General features: G+C 45.7%; 1 protein-coding gene across 6 annotated transcripts in view; it reads right to left on the bottom strand.

Moving 5' to 3' along the window:
• LOC134352622 (neuronal PAS domain-containing protein 3-like) overlaps positions 1 to 20877 on the bottom strand; it is a 751612-nt gene that overhangs the window by 457946 nt on the left and 272789 nt on the right. For all 6 annotated transcript variants that reach the window (XM_063059934.1, XM_063059933.1, XM_063059937.1 and 3 more), the window contains one exon: positions 8626 to 8870. In XM_063059934.1, coding sequence (XP_062916004.1) covers positions 8626 to 8870 — 245 coding nt within the window. The remainder of the gene's footprint in view (positions 1 to 8625; positions 8871 to 20877) is intronic.

The raw sequence follows: 20877 nt of genomic DNA, 5'->3' as shown, positions 1-20877 counted from the left end.
TACTTGCACGCCTTGCTTGAAGTAAAAAATGAAGTCACACCTGTATTTTCCACACCACAGCTTCCTTTGGATTTGCTTAATGCTTCAAAGCTACAAAGCAGAACGGATCCAAAGCAGCGGAGCGAGTACTGAACTGTTTCACTACGCGTAAGTGATCCCCAAAGCCATGGGGACTTTGAACACTCTCAGCTCAGAAATTTCACCAGCACGAGATGCCAGAGATTCAGCATCTGAATCCTCTGGTCTTAGACTCCCTCACCGCAGGAAGCACCCTCTCCACATCCACTCTATCGAGATGGAAGTTTCATGGGCAACGACCGAACTCCATTCGGTAGCTGCTGGGAAGGTGGCTCCACTTGAGAAGGTAGACAAGAACCAATCAATTGCGAGCAGTTTCTGGCCATTATCTAAGAAAGGATATGTCGACACTGGAGGGGGATCAAAGGAGGTTCACGAAAATTATTCCAGGATTGTAAAGCTTGTCATATGAACAGCATGCGATGGCTCTGGGCCTTTATTCACTGGAATTCAGAAGAATGAGGGGTGACCTTATTGAAAGCTACTGAATGGTGAAAGGCCTTGAAAGGGTAGATGCAGAGACGATAGATTCCATGATAGGAGTGCCTAAGACCAGAGGACATGGTCTCAGAATAGAATGGCGTCCTTTTAGAATGGAAATGAGGAGGAATTTCTTTAGCCAGCATGTGGTGAATCTATGGAATTCTTTGGCATAGGCAGCTGTGGAGGCCAAGTCTTTATGCATACTTAAGGCAGAGGTTGATAGATTCTTGATTAGCCAGGGCATGAAAAGATACGGGGAGAAGGCAGGAGATTAGCGCTAAAAGGAAAATGGATCAGCCATGATGAAACGGCAGAGCAGACTCGATGGGACAAATGACCTAATTCTGCTCCTGTATCTTATGGTCTTGCAATAAGGAAAAAAAAACTGAATTTAAAGTTAAATAAGTAATGCACAAAAAAGAAATTTAAAACAATAGTGAGTAGTATTCATACGTTCAATGTCCATTTCAAAGTGAATATTACACTGTGTAGTAGCCATGCGCCATCTCAGTCAATTGGATGTTTCCTGGTCTACAATTTACCCGCTGTTGTTGGTGTCCTACTCATGCCAACGGGGTGTTGATTGCACCATGTATATGCAGACATGTATTAGTTAAGTGGGAGTTTCCTGGTCTGCAATTTACTGTTCTGATCTGCATTTTAAATTTAATCTACAATCCATATTCAGATCTGAAGGTTGGTTGCTGAAGTTAATATTTGCTATATATATCCGAATTCCAGGATAGGTTCTAACAGCCTTGATAGAGTGGGTGTGGAGAGGATGTTTCCTGTCGTGGGGAAGTCTAAGGCCAGAGGACACAATCTTAGAATAGAGGGACATCCACTTAGAATGGAGATGAGGAGGAATTTCTTTAGCCAGGGAGTGATGAATCTGTGGAATTTGTTATCACGGGTGGCTATGGAGGCCAAGTTATTGAGTATATTTAAGGCAGAAGTTGAGACGTTTCTGATTAGTCAGGGCATGAAGGGGTAGGGTGAGAAGGCATAAGAGGGAAAATAAGAGGGCTGAGAGGGAAAATGGATCAGCCACAATAAAATGGTAGAGCACACTCGATGGGCCAAATGGCCTAATTCTGCTCCTGTATTTTATGGTCTTATGGCCTTAATAAATCTAACTGGGAGCTCGGGAGAAACCAGTCAGGAGAATTTAGGCATCACACACAGGGGGATTAAGAGGAAGGGCAGAGATTTTGTCCCCAGGGGAAGGTGGATGAACATGTACAGAAGAAAGGCATAAACACAAGAGACTCTGCAAATCCAGAGCAACGCACACAAAATACTGGAAGAACTCAGCAGGTCAGGCAGCATCTATAGAGAGGAATGAAGTGAAAGAGGAGGAAAGGAAAACAAGGTTCAAAGTTCAAAGTAAATTTTATTATCAAAGTACATATAAGTCACTACATAAAACCAAGACTTATTTTCCTGTGGGCAGGCTCAAGAAATATTTAGAATAATAACTATAACAGGATCAATGAAAGATCAACCAGAATGCAGAAGACAACAAACTGTGCAAATATAAATAAGTAGTAATAAATAACAAGAACATAAGATAATGAGATAAAGAGCTGCATAGTTGTAGCAACTGTTCTTGCAGGTCATCCTTGGGCAAGGTGCTTAGCCCTGTCCGATCAGGAACATGTGAAGCCATGGGGAACAGATGGTGGATGGTTGTACGAACAGCCTGTGCAGATCACAAGTCCTGGTTATGTGACCACTGACGCCAAGCAGACAATCTCCAAAGAGTATTGATAATGGTTGGGGATCACCTGTCTTGTAAAGACACTGCCCAGAAGAAGGCAATGGCAAACCACTTCCATAGAAAAATTTGCCAAGGACAATTATAGCCATGGAAAGACCATGATCGCCCACATCATACAACATGGCTCATAATGATGATGTCATACAACATGGCACATAATGATGATGATAGTGATTGTGTAAAGAGGGAAGGGAGGAACATGAGCAGACATTACTCCTCTGTGAAGTAACTGTGTCACGTTCGGCATCTCATGTTCCTGATTAAAACGGGTTTTGTTAATATGATGCATTAATTTCCATTGGTTAGACAACACTGAAAAGAGGTATGGACACGTTTTTTTCCCCACTACTCAGAGAAAATTTAGTGTGTTGGGGACAGTTGGCAGTTTAGGGTGGTGGTATAGGTGGGGCGGGGGCATCCGGACCAAGGGGACAGGACCTGTAAATAAGGCACAAAGGGTGCAGGGAGGTTTTGTTGAACATACAACCAATGACAGAAGAAGGTCTTTCGATCTCCTCAAGCCGGCTTTACCATGGCTGATCAACAAGCCTTTTCACCACCCTTCCATGCTCCCACTCTCAGACACAGACCACTCACACCTACCGACCCCCAGACAGGCCACTTCTGACTCGACCGTCCTTTCCCCAGGATCCTCAGCATCACAAACATCAGGCCTCCAACCTCGGACTTCACTCCAGGCTTCGGACACCAGATTTTTCTCTCCAGCTCAAGCTAGTCCATCAATCCGGTCCGACTGAGAGAATTCCTTATCTCTATCACCACTCGTGCAAAGATCAGCCATGGTGAAACAGGCTTGAGGGGCCAAATGGCCGCTTTCTGTCTTCAGCTGTATGTTCAAGAAATCAACCTGCACAACCTGTGACGTTGGCGATCCTAGTCTATCCATGATCATGATTATTCTTGGCAAGTTTTTCTGCAGAAGTGGTTTGCCATTGCCTTCTTATCTTCACAGATGGGTGACCCCAGCCATTATCAATACTCTTCATAGTCATAGTTATACTTTATTGATCCCGGGGGAAATTAGTTTTCGTTACAGTTGCACCATAAATAATAAATAGTAATAAAGCCATAAATAGTTAAATAGTAATATGTAAATTATGCCAGTAAATTATGAAATAAGTCCAGGACCAGCCTATTGGCTCAGGGTGTCTGACCCTCCAAGGAAGGAGTTGTAAAGTTTGATGGCTACAGGCAGGAATGACTTCCTATGACGCTCTGTGTTGCATCTCGGTGGAATGAGTCTCTGGCTGAATGTACTCCTGTGTCCACCCAGTACATTATGTAGTGGATGGGAGACATTGTCCAAGATGGCATGCAACTTAGACAGACACCACCGTGAGAGAGCCCAGTTCCATCCCCACAACATCACTGGCCTTACGAATGAGGGATTGTCTGCCTGGCACCAGGTCTTGCGATCTGCACCAGCTGCTACTATGGCCATCCACCACCTGCTCCCTTGGCTTCATAAGACCCTGATCGGGGGGCAGGGGCTGAGTAGGTGCTACACCTTGCCCAAGGTTGACCTCCTTTGGTAGAGACGTCACCCAAAGTAAACCATCACCAACATCAATCCTGCTGAGCTCCAATGTACTCGGAAAGTGGGTACTCGAAGGAACCTCCCTCAGCTTGCCTTGGAATTGAACAGAGGTTCAGTTTGGTGAAGGGTTTCTCCTTGCATTTTTGCAATGGGAGTGAAGTAGAGGAGTTGATAGCTGGTGGAATACCAGACAAGTGAAAAGCAATCAGTTACAATTCAATCAGAGTAACTCTCTGATTGATGTCATACAACATGGCACATAATGATGATGATAGTGATTGTGTAAAGAGGGAAGGGAGGAACATGAGCAGACATTACTCCTCTGTGAAGTAACTGTGTCACGTTCGGCATCTCATGTTCCTGATTAAAACGGGTTTTGTTAATATGATGCATTAATTTCCATTGGTTAGACAACACTGAAAAGAGGTATGGACACGTTTTTTTCCCCACTACTCAGAGAAAATTTAGTGTGTTGGGGACAGTTGGCAGTTTAGGGTGGTGGTATAGGTGGGGCGGGGGCATCCGGACCAAGGGGACAGGACCTGTAAATAAGGCACAAAGGGTGCAGGGAGGTTTTGTTGAACATACAACCAATGACAGAAGAAGGTCTTTCGATCTCCTCAAGCCGGCTTTACCATGGCTGATCAACAAGCCTTTTCACCACCCTTCCATGCTCCCACTCTCAGACACAGACCACTCACACCTACCGACCCCCAGACAGGCCACTTCTGACTCGACCGTCCTTTCCCCAGGATCCTCAGCATCACAAACATCAGGCCTCCAACCTCGGACTTCACTCCAGGCTTCGGACACCAGATTTTTCTCTCCAGCTCAAGCTAGTCCATCAATCCGGTCCGACTGAGAGAATTCCTTATCTCTATCACCACTCGTGCAAAGATCAGCCATGGTGAAACAGGCTTGAGGGGCCAAATGGCCGCTTTCTGTCTTCAGCTGTATGTTCAAGAAATCAACCTGCACAACCTGTGACGTTGGCGATCCTAGTCTATCCATGATCATGATTATTCTTGGCAAGTTTTTCTGCAGAAGTGGTTTGCCATTGCCTTCTTATCTTCACAGATGGGTGACCCCAGCCATTATCAATACTCTTCATAGTCATAGTTATACTTTATTGATCCCGGGGGAAATTAGTTTTCGTTACAGTTGCACCATAAATAATAAATAGTAATAAAGCCATAAATAGTTAAATAGTAATATGTAAATTATGCCAGTAAATTATGAAATAAGTCCAGGACCAGCCTATTGGCTCAGGGTGTCTGACCCTCCAAGGAAGGAGTTGTAAAGTTTGATGGCTACAGGCAGGAATGACTTCCTATGACGCTCTGTGTTGCATCTCGGTGGAATGAGTCTCTGGCTGAATGTACTCCTGTGTCCACCCAGTACATTATGTAGTGGATGGGAGACATTGTCCAAGATGGCATGCAACTTAGACAGACACCACCGTGAGAGAGCCCAGTTCCATCCCCACAACATCACTGGCCTTACGAATGAGGGATTGTCTGCCTGGCACCAGGTCTTGCGATCTGCACCAGCTGCTACTATGGCCATCCACCACCTGCTCCCTTGGCTTCATAAGACCCTGATCGGGGGGCAGGGGCTGAGTAGGTGCTACACCTTGCCCAAGGTTGACCTCCTTTGGTAGAGACGTCACCCAAAGTAAACCATCACCAACATCAATCCTGCTGAGCTCCAATGTACTCGGAAAGTGGGTACTCGAAGGAACCTCCCTCAGCTTGCCTTGGAATTGAACAGAGGTTCAGTTTGGTGAAGGGTTTCTCCTTGCATTTTTGCAATGGGAGTGAAGTAGAGGAGTTGATAGCTGGTGGAATACCAGACAAGTGAAAAGCAATCAGTTACAATTCAATCAGAGTAACTCTCCATCTTAATGTCTCTGGAGTGAAACCAGCAATAAATCACAGATTTTATGAGCTGCCTCTTGTACAGAGATCAGAAGCAACACAGCTGAATGACTAAGCAACTCCGGCAAAACATTAAGAACAGTTTACCCTCAGGACGGAACCAAGAGACAAACATTCCAGGAGATTTTTAAAATGGTGCTCGAATTTTCTTTTTGGAACATTTCAAGGTCTGTACAGTTGACAGGTGTCAGATAAATTCACCCCGTTTCCAACTGGCCCCGTCACCTTCGTGTGCTTCCTCTCTAACTCTCATCATTAACTATTTCATCAGTTATCCTGGAAGACGTTATCAATGACCATTATCAATATTTACAGATACTCCATGGAAGGAGTTCTGTCCAGGATGTAAAACAGCAACAGCTCTGCCTGAGATTGCTAAACAAAAATGCAGAGAATTCGCAATATAGTCCAGTCCAGATATTACTCCCCTCCTCCTCCTCTCTTTAGAAGGCTGAGAGGGGATCTTATTGAAATACATAAGATTATTAGGGGATTGGACATGCTGGAGGCAGGAAGTATGTTCCTGCTGATGGCTGAGTCCAGAACCAGAGGCCACAGTTTAAGAATAAGGGGTAGGCTATTTAGAATGGAGTTAAGGAAAAACTTTTTCACCCAGAGAGTGGTGGATATATGGAATGCTCTGCCCCAGAAGGCTGTAGAGGCCAAGTCTCCGGATGCTTTCAAGAAAGAGATGGATAGAGCTCTTAAAGATAGTGGAATCAAAGGTTATGGGGATAAGGCAGGAACTGGATACTGATAGTGGATGATCAGCCATGATCACAGTGAATGGCGGTGCTGGCTCGAAGGGCTGAATGGCCCACTCCTGCACCTATTGTCTATTGTTTATTGTCTTCTTCTTTTCCCCACTCCGACCGTTTACCTCTTCTCACCTGCCTATCACCTCCCCCTGGATCCCCCCCTTCTTTCCCTCTCTCCTATGGTCCACTCTCCTCTCCTTTCAGATTCCTCCCTCTCCAGCCCTTTACACCTGGCTTCACCTGTCACCTTCTAGCTCGCCTCATTCCCCTGCCCCCCCCCCACCTTTTTACTTTAGCGTCTTTCCCTTCCCTTCTCAGTCCTGGTGAAGTGTCTCGGCCCGAAACTTTGACTGTTTAGGGTTTCCATGGATGCTGCCTGACCTGCTGAGTTCCTCCTGTGTCGCGAGTGATCTGTCCAGACGGAATGCAAGCAGAAGTCTTTTTTTCCCACTGTACTTTGATATAGGCGAAGATAATGAACCAATTACCCCGATTGCCAACTGGATGGTCAATGAACAGCTTGTCCCTATGGCGACCCTGTTCTGGCCCTTACGGAGATTTTCCTTTATCCTAATTACAAGAGATTCCGTAGATATCGGAAATCCTGATCAACACACACAAGATGCTGGAAGGAGCTCGGCAGGTCAGGCAGCATCTACGGAGGGGAATAAGTAGTCGACGTTTCAGGCTGAAACCCTTTGTCCGGATTTTATTCCTCTCCATAGACGCTGCCTGACCTGTTGAGTTCCTCCTGTATTTTGTGTTTCCTTTATCCAATTCATTCCTTCTCCGCCATCACTGCAGCTTAAAGACACATGCTGAATAAGGATCCTTGACCTGTATTCTCCCTCCACAGATGCCACCGGATCTGCTGAGTGCTTCGAGCAAGTTTTGCTCCGATTTCAGGATCCGTGACAATTAGAGACAGGCCTGGGAAGCAGTTCTTTGAAGATATGAGTTTTTAAAGTTTCATACTTGCGAACTGGGGACACATTACGCGACCACTGACTGGATACAGTACAATTAAACCAATACAGCTTGTCAGACCACGCCTGACCATTCCTTGTGTGCAAGGCAACCATACTAGTAAGCTGGAGTCACAGAGTAACAGAGAACTACAGCACAAAACAGGACCTTCAGCCCATCGAGTCTATGCTGTACTATTAGTCTGCCCCGACCATACCCTCCTCCCGTTCATTAACTTATCCAAACTTCCCTTAATTGTTGAAATCAAACCCACATTCACCACGTCTGCTGGCAGCTTGGTCCACCATCTGAGTGCAGAAATTCCCCCTCATGTTCCCCTTAAACTTCTCGCCCTTCACCCGTAACCCATGACCTCTAGTTCTAGTCTCACCCAACCCCCAGAAGAAAATGGTCTGTTTGCATTTGCCCTCTCTGTGACCTTTCACATTCACCTGAACCCCATCTAGTTCATAATTCTTATTGACTGTCTATTCTTCAACCAACATAACTTTCTCTTCATTTTCAATCTCCCCCCCCCCCCCCGCCGGTGAAGTCCATCCGCAAGGTTTTTACAAATAAAAAGGGACACCATGGAGATAGCTAAACAAGTATCAAGGAATTTCTTCTCTGCGATAAATTTCTGGAATTCCAGACCACAGTGTCCTGATATACATACAGTCAAGACTAACATAGACAGGTCAATAGGCCTGATGCTGAAGGAACTCAGCAGGTCGGGTAGCATCTGCGAAGGAAAATGCCTCAGGTTGAAACCCTTGCCCAATCCCATTCATATTCCAGAATCGGGCTTTGGTTTGCATCTGAAACAGACAGGAATTAGGACAACAGGAAATTCAAAGGATTTGTGGATTGGGCAGAGAGGTTGAGTTCAGACCAACGGTGGCATCGCCCACGATCTTATCAAATGACGCGATATCCTCAAGGGACTGACTCCTGCTTTTTGGACTGTCCAATACAGTCAAGGAGAATCATGATCATGGAAAGGCCATGACCGCCCACACGGGGGTCCGACACAGACCTGCTCTCCGCAAAGTTGTCTCACCTTACCTTTTACAGAGATGTTTGGCGGGGGCCCCTCAATCCGAAGGTTCCAAGGAGGATCCCCCAGGTTGGCGAAGTCCCTCATGCGGAGGTAGCTGATGGTCAGCCGGATGATGGAAGCCTTGTCGAGCTGGCTCGTGATGGCACCCGGTAACGGGAGCATCTTCGCCAACTCGTAAAACTCGAAGTTCTCTTTGCCTCGTCGGAATCGGGCGGCATTGCGAGACTTCTCCTTCCGTAGGGCCTGCAGGCTGGAAAGAGAGGGGGGGAGAAAAAAAGATCTAGATTCTTTCCACAGTCTTTACCAGTTGCTCATTTTTCTTAACCCTCAAAGTCATGCATGTCAGGAGAGTTCCTTCTTTAGGTTGGATCTGATTATTGTAGAGTCACAGATTTATAAAGCACAAAAGCAGCTCCTTCAGCCCAACATGTCCAAGTTGCTTACCTGAGTTGGTGACATCTGCCTGGCTTTGGCAATGGATTGTGACATGTTTTATACCCATATGAACCTTATTAAATCGACTGTGAGAAGGTGGTAGGTGCGCAGTGTATCGATTGGGCCTCCCGCGTGCAGCAGGCTCTCTCTTTCTGCACGGACTTTTGAGCGTTCCCATTTTCACCCCAGCGGGTCGGTTTTGCTGCTCCCTCACGGTAAGCTGCCCCTCATGCACAGTGGCTAACATGACTAGGTAAAAGAATGTTGTAATCCTACTACCCCTTTGATCATTTTTGGTCCGGGTGTATGTAACGACGTATAGTGAGATGTCAGACTCACAGAATAATACAGCCCAGAAACAGGCCCTTCGGCCCAACTGGTCCATCCTGACCAGGTACCTATCAAGGCTAGTATGATCTGCCCACATTTGGCCCTTCTCACTCTACATCAGGGGTTCCCAACCTGGGGTCCAAGGATCCCTTGGTTAATGGTATTGGCCCAAGGTATAAAAATGAATGGGAACCCCTGCTCTAAATCAAGGATTCCCAACCTAAGCTCCACAGACCCTAGGTCCAAGGTATAAAAATTTGGGAAACCTTGCTTTAAATCTTTCCTATTCATGCCCCTGTCCAAATGTCTTTTTTTTTCATCATAATTCTAACTGTCTCTACCACTTTCTGAAGCAGTTTTTTCATTGTCCAACCACTGAGCACATCTACATGACACAATATCACAGAAAAGCAGCATCCATCATCAGGGACCCCCACCATCCAGGCCATGCTCTCTTCTCGCTGCTACCATCAGGAAGAAGGTACAGGAGTCTCAGGACTCACACTACCAGATTCAACAACAGTTACTACCCCTCAACCATCAGGCTCTTGAACCAAAGAAGATAAGTACACTCACCTTGAACCATCATTGAAATATTCCTACACCCAATGATCTTACTTTAAGGACTCGTTATCTCATGTTCTTGTTATTTATTGCTATTTATTTATATTTGCATTTGTAATTTGTTGACTTCTGCAAAACCTGGTTAATCTTTCAGTGATCCTGTTATAGATACTATTCTATAGATTTTCTGAGTAGGCCCACAGGAAAATCAGTCTCAGGGTTGTATGTGGTAACATACGTGTACTTCATTAATAAAATTTACTTCGAACTTTGAACACTCTGTGTGAAAAATTTGCCCCTCAGGTCCCTTTAAATCATTCTTCTCTCCCCTGAAACCTGTGCTCCCCTACTGTGTGAAAAGAGCTATGACCATCCACCTTACCTACACTTCACAGTGTTACAAACCTCAGCGAAGTAGATGCAGTCTGTCCAGCCTCTCCTGACAATTCAAGCCCGCCCGTCCTTGTGAGTATTTCAGAACCCTCTTTACCTTTACACTATGAATATTCCCATCACACACTCCCAGGACAGGGACAACACGGGTTAGATACAGAGTGAATCTCCCTCTACACTGTCCCATCACTCACTCCCAGGACAGGGACTGCACAGGTTAGATACAGAGTGAAGCTCCCTGCATATTGTCCCAGCACACACTCCCAGGACTATTCAACACACAGCTTAGGCAGTTATTTGACCCTATGCTCTGCAAGTTTGCAGTATAGTTGGGCGGCGGCGTCGCATAGTGGTTAGCACAATGATTTACAGTGCAAGCAACCTGGGTTGAATTCCCACCACTGCCTGCAAGGAGTTTGAGTTTCTCCCTGTGACCATGTGGGTTTCCTCCTGGTGATCCGGTTTCCTCCCACTATCCAGGGACGTACCCTTTGTTGGTTAATCGGTCATTGTAAATTGTCTTTGTGAATAGGCTAGGATTAAATTGGGGGATTGCCTTGTGGCACAGCTCGAAGGCCTGGAGGGGCCTATTCCGCGCCGTATCTCAATAAATAAATATTCATTTATTTAGATTTAGGTTAATTTATTTATCACACGTACATACATACATATAGCAAAATGTGTCATTTGTGTTAGCAACCTCAGGCCACACAAAAGACACTTTTGTTTGGGTTGCCTGCAACCGTCTTCGAGCAGAAGTTGCCAACCCGGGGTGCACAGGTCCTTTGCTCCATGGCATCGGTCTGTGGTATAACAATGGTTGGGAAGCCCTGTCTTGGAGGACTGGTGCTGATTGCCCTCGCACACAGACTGAGGGACCGGGACTCGGGAGCACTATTGAGCAGGGGTCCGGGTGACCCCTGCTGAAGGGGAACTGAGTCTCTCTTGGTGAAACTCTCCGGCATCTCACGTGGAAGCCTGGACGAAAAGTTGGGCACATTTACTGCAGGAGGTGGGAGATGAAGGGGGCTGCTACGTGGCACGGCTTCTGGGGCTGGGGTTTGGAAATTGAAGACACATGGGTGCAGATGCCCCAGAGCCAGTGGCTCTGAGCCACGGATTGGCTGAGGAACATATTTGGAAATGAGAAGCACTGCGTCCTGCCAGAATGAGACACGAACCATGACAATATTTACACAGCTGCAATGGAAAGAGACAAAGGGAAAACAGCTCCCAATTGGAATGCATAAAGCTTGCCGAACGTCTGGCATGTCAAATCAAGGCGAAAGCGTGCGAGACAGCTCTGGAAACATATACTCAAGATCCTTTGAACAAACATGGAGCCTTCTCAGTGAGAGCCCAACGCATCTTCGTGGCCAGACCGAGCGCACAAGGGAGACTGCAATGTATCCCAGCACATTCTGAGAATCAGGTGATAATTTTCCAAGATTTAGACCATAAGACCATAAGATATAGGAGCAGAATAAGGCTATTTGGTTCATTGAGTCTGCTCTGCCATTTCATCATGGTTGATCCATTTTCCCTCTCCTCCCCAATCTCCTGCCTTCTCTCCGTATCCCTTACCCTGACTAATCAAGAACCTATCAACCTCTGCCTTAAGTATACCCAATGACTTGGCCTCCACAGCCGCCTGTGGCAAAGAATTCCTCAGATTCACCACCCTCTCACTAAAGAAATTCCTCCTCATCTGCGTTCTAAAAGGACGCCCCTCAATTCTGAGGCTGTGTCCTCGGGTTGTAGACTCTCCCACTGTTGGAAACATCCTCTCCTCATCCACTCTACAAGGCCCTTCACCATTCTACTGAATTTCAGTGAGTAGAGGCCCAGAGCCATCCAACACTCTTCGTAGGGCATGTCTTTCATTTTATACAATAGGTAACAGTCCAATGGTCAGTGTTGGCAAAAGAATTTACAATGACTCATAAACTATAGGCACTTCATTGGCTTTAACGTTACATCTAGTAAACCAGTGGACACTGTCTGAACAGAAAGGTTATATCCATTAACATAGAATGGGATGTTAGGCTCACTGAGTTTTCCATCTTGGAAACAGACCCTTTTGCCGAAATGGTCTATGTCAACCAAGATATCCACCTAAGCTGGTCCTACTTGCAAGAATTTGTTGATGTTGAGAGGTTGAGAACCTCAAGTTCCTAGGAGTCCACATCACCTATAGCCTGTCCTGCTCCAATCTCGTTGATGCCACAGCCAAGGAAGCTCGTCAGCACCACTGCTTCTGCAGGAGGCGAATGGAATCCGGTGTGTCCCCACCAACCCTCGCCAATTTTTACCGATGCACCGTAAAAAGCATCCTGTCTGGATGCACGATGGTCTGTTACAGCAACTGCTTTGCATGAGATCACAAGCGTCTCGGAAACCCGCAACCCTCCCCCTCCATGGACTCTGTCTACAACCTCACTACCTCAGTAAAGCAGCCAGCACGATCAAAGACCCCACCCACCCCAAGACATTCTCTCTTCTCACCTCCCCCATCGGGCAGAAGATACAAACAACATGGATGACCAGGCCCAAGGACAGCTTCTTCTCTACTTTTATACGACTATTAAATACACTCAGTGGCTACTCCTCCTGCACCTAATCAAGTGGACACTGAGTGTACATTCGTGGTCTTCTGTTGCTGTAGACCATCCACTTTATGTTTGATGTGTTGTGTGTTCAGAGATGTTCTTCTCAACACCACTGTTGTAACACGTGGTTATTTGAGTTACTGTGACCTTCCTGTCAGCTTGAACCAGTCTGGCCATTCTCCTCTGACCTCTCTCATCAACAAGGAGTTTTTGCCCACAGAACTGCTGCTCGCTGGATGTTTTTTTTTGCTTTTTGCACCATTCTCTGTAAACTCTAGAGAGTGTTGTGTGTGAAAATCCCAGGAGATCAGCAGTTTCTGAGATACTCAAACCACCCCATCTGGCACCAACAGTCATTCACGGTCAAAGTCACTTAGATCACATTTCTTCCCCATCGTGGTGTTTGCTTTGATCATAACCTGGACCCCTTGACCATGTCTGCATACTTTTATATAATGAGTCGCTGTCACATGATTGGCTGATTAAATATTTGCATTAACGAGCAAGTGTACAGGTGTAACTTACAAAGTGAGCACTGAGTGCAGTCCCCTGGAATGATAAATTGGATTCTTGACCTCCTTAATCTACTTCGTTATGATCTTGCATCTTCCCATCTACCTGCATTGCACTTTCTCTGTAGCTGTTAACACTTTATTCTGCGTTGTTATTGTTTTCCCTTGTTCTATCTCAGTGCACTGATCTGTTTGGACATTACAAAAGACAAGTTTTTCACTGTAACTCAGTACATGTGACAATAATAAACCAAGTCCAATTCCAATGTCCCTCTGAAATTCTCCCATCCGTGTCTCTGTCCAAGTGTCTCTTGTATGTCGTCATCGTACCTGCTTCAATCACTTCCCCCGGCAGCTCGTCCCATACACACCCCTCATGCCATTGCCTCTCAGGTCATCTTCGGATATTTCAGAATCACTATCAGTTAACATCCACGGTGTGCACCTGTCATGAATTTTGTTGATTTGCAGCAGCAGTACGTTGTAATACATAATAATAAAAATGATAAATTACAATAAGTATTACAGTACTGTAGTCATTTTATGTATTGCATTGTATTGCTGCTGCAAAAAAAACAAATTTCATCACATTGTGTGAGTGATGATAAACCTGATTCTGATCTGAGTCTCTATTGTGGACTGAGAGTGGGAAGGGGGCAGGAAGAGGGGAATCATGGTTGGGAAAAGGGGAGGGAGAGGGGAAGCACCAGAGAGACATTCTGTAATGATCAATAAACCAGTTGCTTAGAATCAAATGACCTTCCCTGGTGTATCAGGGCTGGGGGTGTCTGCATCTGTGCGACCCCCCCCCGCCACCTTGGCACTTTTTCTCTGCCACCTGTCCCATCCCTATGGTGTTCCACCCTCACCATTCCCAACGGCCTTTGCTCCCGCCAGATTTACAAACTCGCTCTCTGCTTCACATTGAGAAATACAGTACTGCGCTAAAGCCTTAGCCGGCTGGCGGCATAATGGCATCAGTGCCAGACTTTGGAGCAAAGGCTCCCGAGTTCGAATCCAGTCGGCTCCCTTGCACGCTTTCCATCCGTGCTGGGTTGAGCGTCGAGCTAGCAACTCGGCTTCATAAAAATAAGAAAGCCTGCTAAAAAAACGCCGTCATGACGGCGTCCTGATCACTCCACTCGGAGTTAAGGGCTTTCCTCTAAAGCCTTAGACATCCTAGCTATCTATAAGTGCCCAAGACTTTTGCACAGTACTTTGGCATTTATAATTAAACTACAAACCCATCTATCTTTGAATGTGGGAGGAAACTGGAGCACCCAGAGGAAACCCATGCGTCCATACAAACATAAAAACTCCTTACAGACAGTGACGGAATTGAACTTGGGTCACAGGTGGGTGTAAAAGAATTACACTAACTGTGATGTTACCGTGCCAACCATATGATATCGTGCCATCTCAGACTTCTTAAAGACTGCAGTGGTACTTGCAATTTTCACTAGATAGCAGGCTCAATTGCTACCAGTATGGAGCCTGAAAGCTCACACTCAATGTGTTTGGAATAGCTTCTTCTCCCCGCCATCAGATTTCCGAACGGACATTGAACCCACGTACACGATCTCACTATCTGATTTGATTATCTGTACAAATTAAATGAGTAGAACAAAAAGAGAGGGGAAAAAAGGAGGAAAAATCTGAGGTAGTGTTTAGGGGTAGTGCTTATCTTCTGGCAGAGGGGAAGAAGCTGTTCCTGAAACACTGAGTGCGTGCCTTCAGGCTCCTGTACCTCCTTCCTGATGGTGACAATGGGGTTGAGAGAGATAGTAGATCAGCCATGATAAAAGACCATAAGACCATAAGACCCTAAGATATAGGAGCAGAAGTAGGCTATTCGGCCCATCGAGTCTGCTCTGCCATTCAATCATGGGCTGATCCAATTCTTCCAGTCATCCCCACTCCCCTGCCTTCTCTCCATACCCTTTGATGCTCTGGCTAATCAAGAACCTATCTATCTCTGCCTTAAATGCACCCAATGACTTTGCCTCCACAGCTGCTCGTGGCAACAAATTCCACAGATTTACCACCCTCTGACGAAAGTAATTTCTCCGCATCTCTGTTCTAAATGGATGTCCTTCAATCCTGAAGTTGTGCCCTCTTGCCCTCTGTCTTGTCTCCCTTTCTCTTCACCATTTACACCTCGGACTTCAACTACTGCACGGAGTCTTGTCATCTTCAGAAGTTTTCGGATGACTCTGCCATAGTTGGATGCATCAGCAAGGGAGATGAGGCTGAGTACAGGGCTACGGTAGGAAACTTTGTCACACGGTGTGAGCAGAATTATCTGCAGCTTAATGTGAAAAAGACTAAGGAGCTGGTGGTAGACCTGAGGAGAGCTAAGGTACCAGTGACCCCTGTTTCCATCCAGGGGGTCAATGTGGACATGGTGGAGGATTACAATTACCTGGGGATACGAATTGACAATAAACTGGACTGGTCAAAGAACAGTGCGGTTGTCTACAAGAAGGGTCAGAGCGGTCTCTATTTCCTGAGGAGACTGAGGTCCCTTAACATCTGCCGGACAATGCTGAGGATGTTCTACGAGTCTGTGGTGGCCAGTGCGATCATGTTTGCTGTTGTGTGCTGGGGCAGCAGGCTGAGGGTAGCAGACACCAACAGAATCAACAAACTCATTCGTAAGGCCAGTGATGTTGTGGGGATGGAACTGGACTCTCTGATGGTGGTGTCTGAAAAGAGGATGCTGTCCAAGTTGCATGCCATCTTGGTCAATGTCTCCCATCCACTACATAATGTACTGGTTGGGCACAGGAGTACATTCAGACAGAGACTCATTCCACCGAGATGCAGCACAGAGTGTTATAGGAAGTCATTCCTGCCTGTGGCCATCAAACTTTACAACTCCTCCCTTGGAGGGTCAGACACCCTGAGCCAATAGACTGGCATAATTTACACATTACTATTTAAATATTTATAGTGCTATTACTATTTATTATTTATGGTGCAACTGTAGCGAAAACCAATTTCCCCCCGTATCAATAAAGTATGACTGTACTATATACTGTACTATAGACTCCCCTACCACGGGAAAGGGCAGAGCAGATGTAATTGGCTGAATGGCCTAATTCTGCTCTACATCTTATGGTCTAATATTGTATAGACATAAAAGGGTATATCCAACAACACAGAATATTGAGCATTTCTCTGTAAAATTATTTCGGCTCTTTATTGTGCAGACAAGAAGGTAACATGAGGCAAATTGGGGTGGTATGGTAGCGCAGTGGTTAGCACAACGCTTTACAATGTAGGCAACCCGGGTTCAATTCCCGCCGCTGCCTGTAAGGAGTTCGTACGTTCTCCTCGTGACCGCGTGGGTTTCCTCCGGGTACTCTGACTAGGCTAGGATTAAATCGGGGGATTGCTAGGGCCTATTCTGGTTGTATCTCAATAAATAAACAAACAATATTAGACAATCTTTAAACACGAGAAATTCTGCAGATGCTGGAAGTCCAAAACAACACACGCAAAATGCTGGAGGAACTCAGCAGGTCAGGCAGCATCTATGGAAGTGAAGAAATAGTCAACATTTCCCGCTGAGACCCTTCTTCAGGACCGAGGAGGAAGGGGGAAGATGCCAGAATAAAACGGTGAGGGGAGGGGAAGGAGGATAGCTGGAAGGTGAGAGGTGAAGCCAGATAGGAGGGAAACGTAAAGGGCTGGAGAGGGAGGAATCTGATAGGAGAGGAGAGTGGGGAATAGAAGAAGAGGGGATGAAGGAGGAATTTTTTTTGTTGCCAGAAGGAAAAATCGATTTTCATGACAGTTCATAGCCCCTTGAAATATAGCTACATAGCTACACAGGTCAATAAAGTGGATAAGAAGGCTTATGGAATGCTTGCTTTTATTAGTTGAGGAGGTAAGGTTGTGACTTTATAAAGCTCCTGCTCGGCCACATCTGGAGTATTGTGTACAGATCTGGTCAGCCCACTGCAGGAAGGATGTTGAGGCTTTGGAGAGGGAGCAGAAGAGGTTTACCAGGATGCTGCCAGGTCTAGAGGGCATAAGGTACGTACATCGAGAGCCTGGTTGTTTTCTCTGGAGCATTGGAGGCTGAGGGGAGATCTGATAGAGGTTTACAAAATTACAAGAGGCAGAGATAGCGTGGACAGTGAGTATCTCTTTCCCGGGGTTGAAATGTCTAACACCAGAGGGCGTGCATTGAAGGTGAGAGGGGGTAGGTTCAAAGGGGATGTGTAGGGTAAGTTTTTTTTTACTCAGAGAGTGGTGGAGGTCTGGATTGTGCTGCTTGGTATGGTGGGAGAGGCAGATACATTAGAGGTGTAACGTTCAGTTATATTGGCTCGTATATGTCTAGGGGAAATCCCACCCAGCACCTGCCTGAACACTCCCCACAGTGTCGGTCGCCACCCGAATCAATCCCAAACATCAATCATCAGCCAGCACACCCAGTGTAACGTAAGAAAAGAAGCCATTTTAAATTTATCAAAAAGGAAAGACCCCGTACAGAGGGATTTAAGAGACATTTGGATCGCATGGATGTGAGGAAGATGGAGGGATATGAACATGGTGTAGGGAGGAGGGATTGGTGTTTGGGTGTTTCTGATTTGCTCTTTAGGTGGTTCGGTACAATATTTGTTCCTCTGCTGTATCTTTCTACATTCTATATTCTGTGACAAACTGTGGTACCGAGGGTAACAGAGGGGATGGCTCAGGGGGATTAAATTCAATAACACAATGTGGGATTATGTATTCAACGCTTTATACACTGTAACACATGGGATGGGGTGGGGGGTGTTGGTATAGATTACAGGTTCAGTAACACGTGGGTTGATGTGGGGTTGTTTGAATAGATGGGAGGTTCAGTAACACTAAGGACTATAACATAAACATAGTCATAGTCATACTTTATTGATCCCGGGGGAAATTGGTTTTCGTTACAGTTGCACCATAAATAATAAATAAAAATAGAACCATAAATAGTTAAATAGTAATATGTAAATTATGCCAGTAAATTATGAAATAAGTCCAGGACCAGCCTATTGGCTCAGGGTGTCTGACCCTCCAAGGGAGGAGTTGTAAAGTTTGATGGCCACAGGCAGGAATGACTTCCTATGACGCTCTGTGTTGCATCTCGGTGGAATGAGTCTCTGGCTGAATGTACTCCTGTGCCCACCCAGTACATTATGTAGTGGATGGGAGATATTGTCCAAGATGGCATGCAACTTAGACAGCATCCTCTTTTCAGACACCACCGTGAGAGAGTCCAGTTCCATCCCCACAACATCACTGGCCTTATGAATGAGTTTGTTGATTCTGTTGGTGTCTGCCACCCTCAGCCTGCTGCCCCAGCACACAACAGCAAACACACACACACACACACACACACACATAAAAAGTATGTACAGAATTTTAATGGGAAAAACACTCATTAAAGGACGTATTGCATTGACTGGAAAATTAGAACCAATACAACAAGTTACATATCGGCCTGTGAGCTTTCATCATGTTGGGATGAACCCTTTGAAACATCGACTGTTTCCTCTCCTCATTCGAGGTTGTCCAGCTCAGGAATATGCTACAAACAGGCTGTGGGCAGGAGGATTATAGCTCGTTACATGCCAGTGGGCTAACACACAGATAGCAGTAACACAGAGTGGGTGTTATTGACTGTAGGCTAACACATGCTAGGAGATTGTACAGAGAAAAGACAATTACACCTTGAAAAATGCAGTTTTGTGCGGTTGTAGAAGAATTAAACCCAGTGACTCTCTGTGGAATATCACACCAACACACAGATTACAAGCAGTGATGCAGGGTGAGATCGATCAGAATCAGAATCTGGTTTAATATCACCGGCATACGTCGTGAAGTTTGTTATCTTTGCGGCAGCAATACAACGCAATACATATCTTGTGTTAACTTGCAGTTTGAGTCGGTGGTGAGGAAGACAAATGCAATGTTAGCATTCATTTCAAGAGGTCTAGAATACAAGAGCAGGGATGTGATGCTGAGGCTTTATAAGGCACTGGTGAGGCCTCACCTTGAGTATTGTCAACAGTTTTGGGCCCCTCAGCTTAGAAAAGATGTGCTGGCATTGGACAGGGTTCAGAGGAGGTTTACAAGGATGATTCCAGGAATGAAAGCATTGTCATACAAGGAAAATTTGATAGCTCTGGGTCTGTACTCGCTGGAATTCAGTAGGATGAGGAGGGCGGGGGGGGGGGGATCTCATTGAAACCTTTCGAATGTTGAAAGGCCTAGACAGAGTAGAAGTGGAAAGGATATTTCTCATGGTGGGAGAGTCTAGGACAAGAGGGCACAGCCTCAGGATAGAGGGGCGTCCATTTAAAACAGAGATGTGGAGAAATTTCTTTAGCCAGAGGGTGGTGAATTTGTGGAATTTGTTGCCACATGCAGCTTTGGAGGCCAGGTCACTGGGTGTATTTAAGGCAGAGATTGATAGGTTCTTGATTGGAACATGACATCAAAGGTCAGGAACTGGGGTTGAGGAGGAGAAAAAAAAAGGATCAGCCGTGATTGAATGGTGGAGCAGACTCGATGGGCCGGATGGCCTAATTCTGCTCCTATGTCTACGGTCTTATGGTCTAAAAATAGAGTTGTGTGTGTGACTTCAGGCTCCTGTACCTCCTTCCTGATGGTAGCAATGAGAAGAGGGCAGGTCCAGGTGATGGAGATCCCTAATATCTAAGAGAAATTTGGGTAAGTACACAGATGTACTTGGGCATCCCATATTTCTGTCACTCCCTCATTCCAGAATCAGAATCAGGTTTAATATCGCCGGCATATGTTGTGAAATTTGTTAACTTTGTGGCAGCAGTACAACGTAATACATGATAATAGAGAAAATCTATGAATTTAAACATAGTTAAATTACATACAAAGCGCAAAAAATTAGAAATGAAAAAGTAGTGAGGTACTGTTTATGGGTTCAATGTCCATTCAGAAATTGGAAGGCAGAGGGGAAGAAGCTGTTCCTGAATCATTGAGTGTGTGCCTTCAGGTTCCTGTACCTCCTCTGTGATGATAACCATGAGAAGAGGGCATGTTCTGGGTAGTGGGGGTTCTTAAAGTTGGACGCAGCCTTTTTGAGACACTGCTTTTTGAAGGTGTTCTGGATACTACGGAGGCTAGTGCCTGTGATGGAGCCAACTAATTTTGCAACTTTATGGAGCTGACTTCGATCCTGTGCAGTGGCTCTCCCGACCCATTCCATCCCATACCAGAAGGTGATGCAGCTAGCCAGAATGCTCTCCACGGTACATGTATAGACAACTGAGTGTTTTAACCAGATCTCCTCAAACTCCTCATGAAGTATTGTTGCTGTCTTGCCGTCTTTATAGTTGCATTGATATGTTGGGTCCAGGTCAGATCCTCAGAGGTATTGACACCCAGAAAT

The sequence above is a fragment of the Mobula hypostoma genome, chromosome 10 (genome assembly GCF_963921235.1).
Source record: "Mobula hypostoma chromosome 10, sMobHyp1.1, whole genome shotgun sequence".
Lineage (NCBI taxonomy): Eukaryota > Metazoa > Chordata > Chondrichthyes > Myliobatiformes > Myliobatidae > Mobula > Mobula hypostoma.
This window is presented reverse-complemented; position numbering and strand designations above follow the sequence as displayed.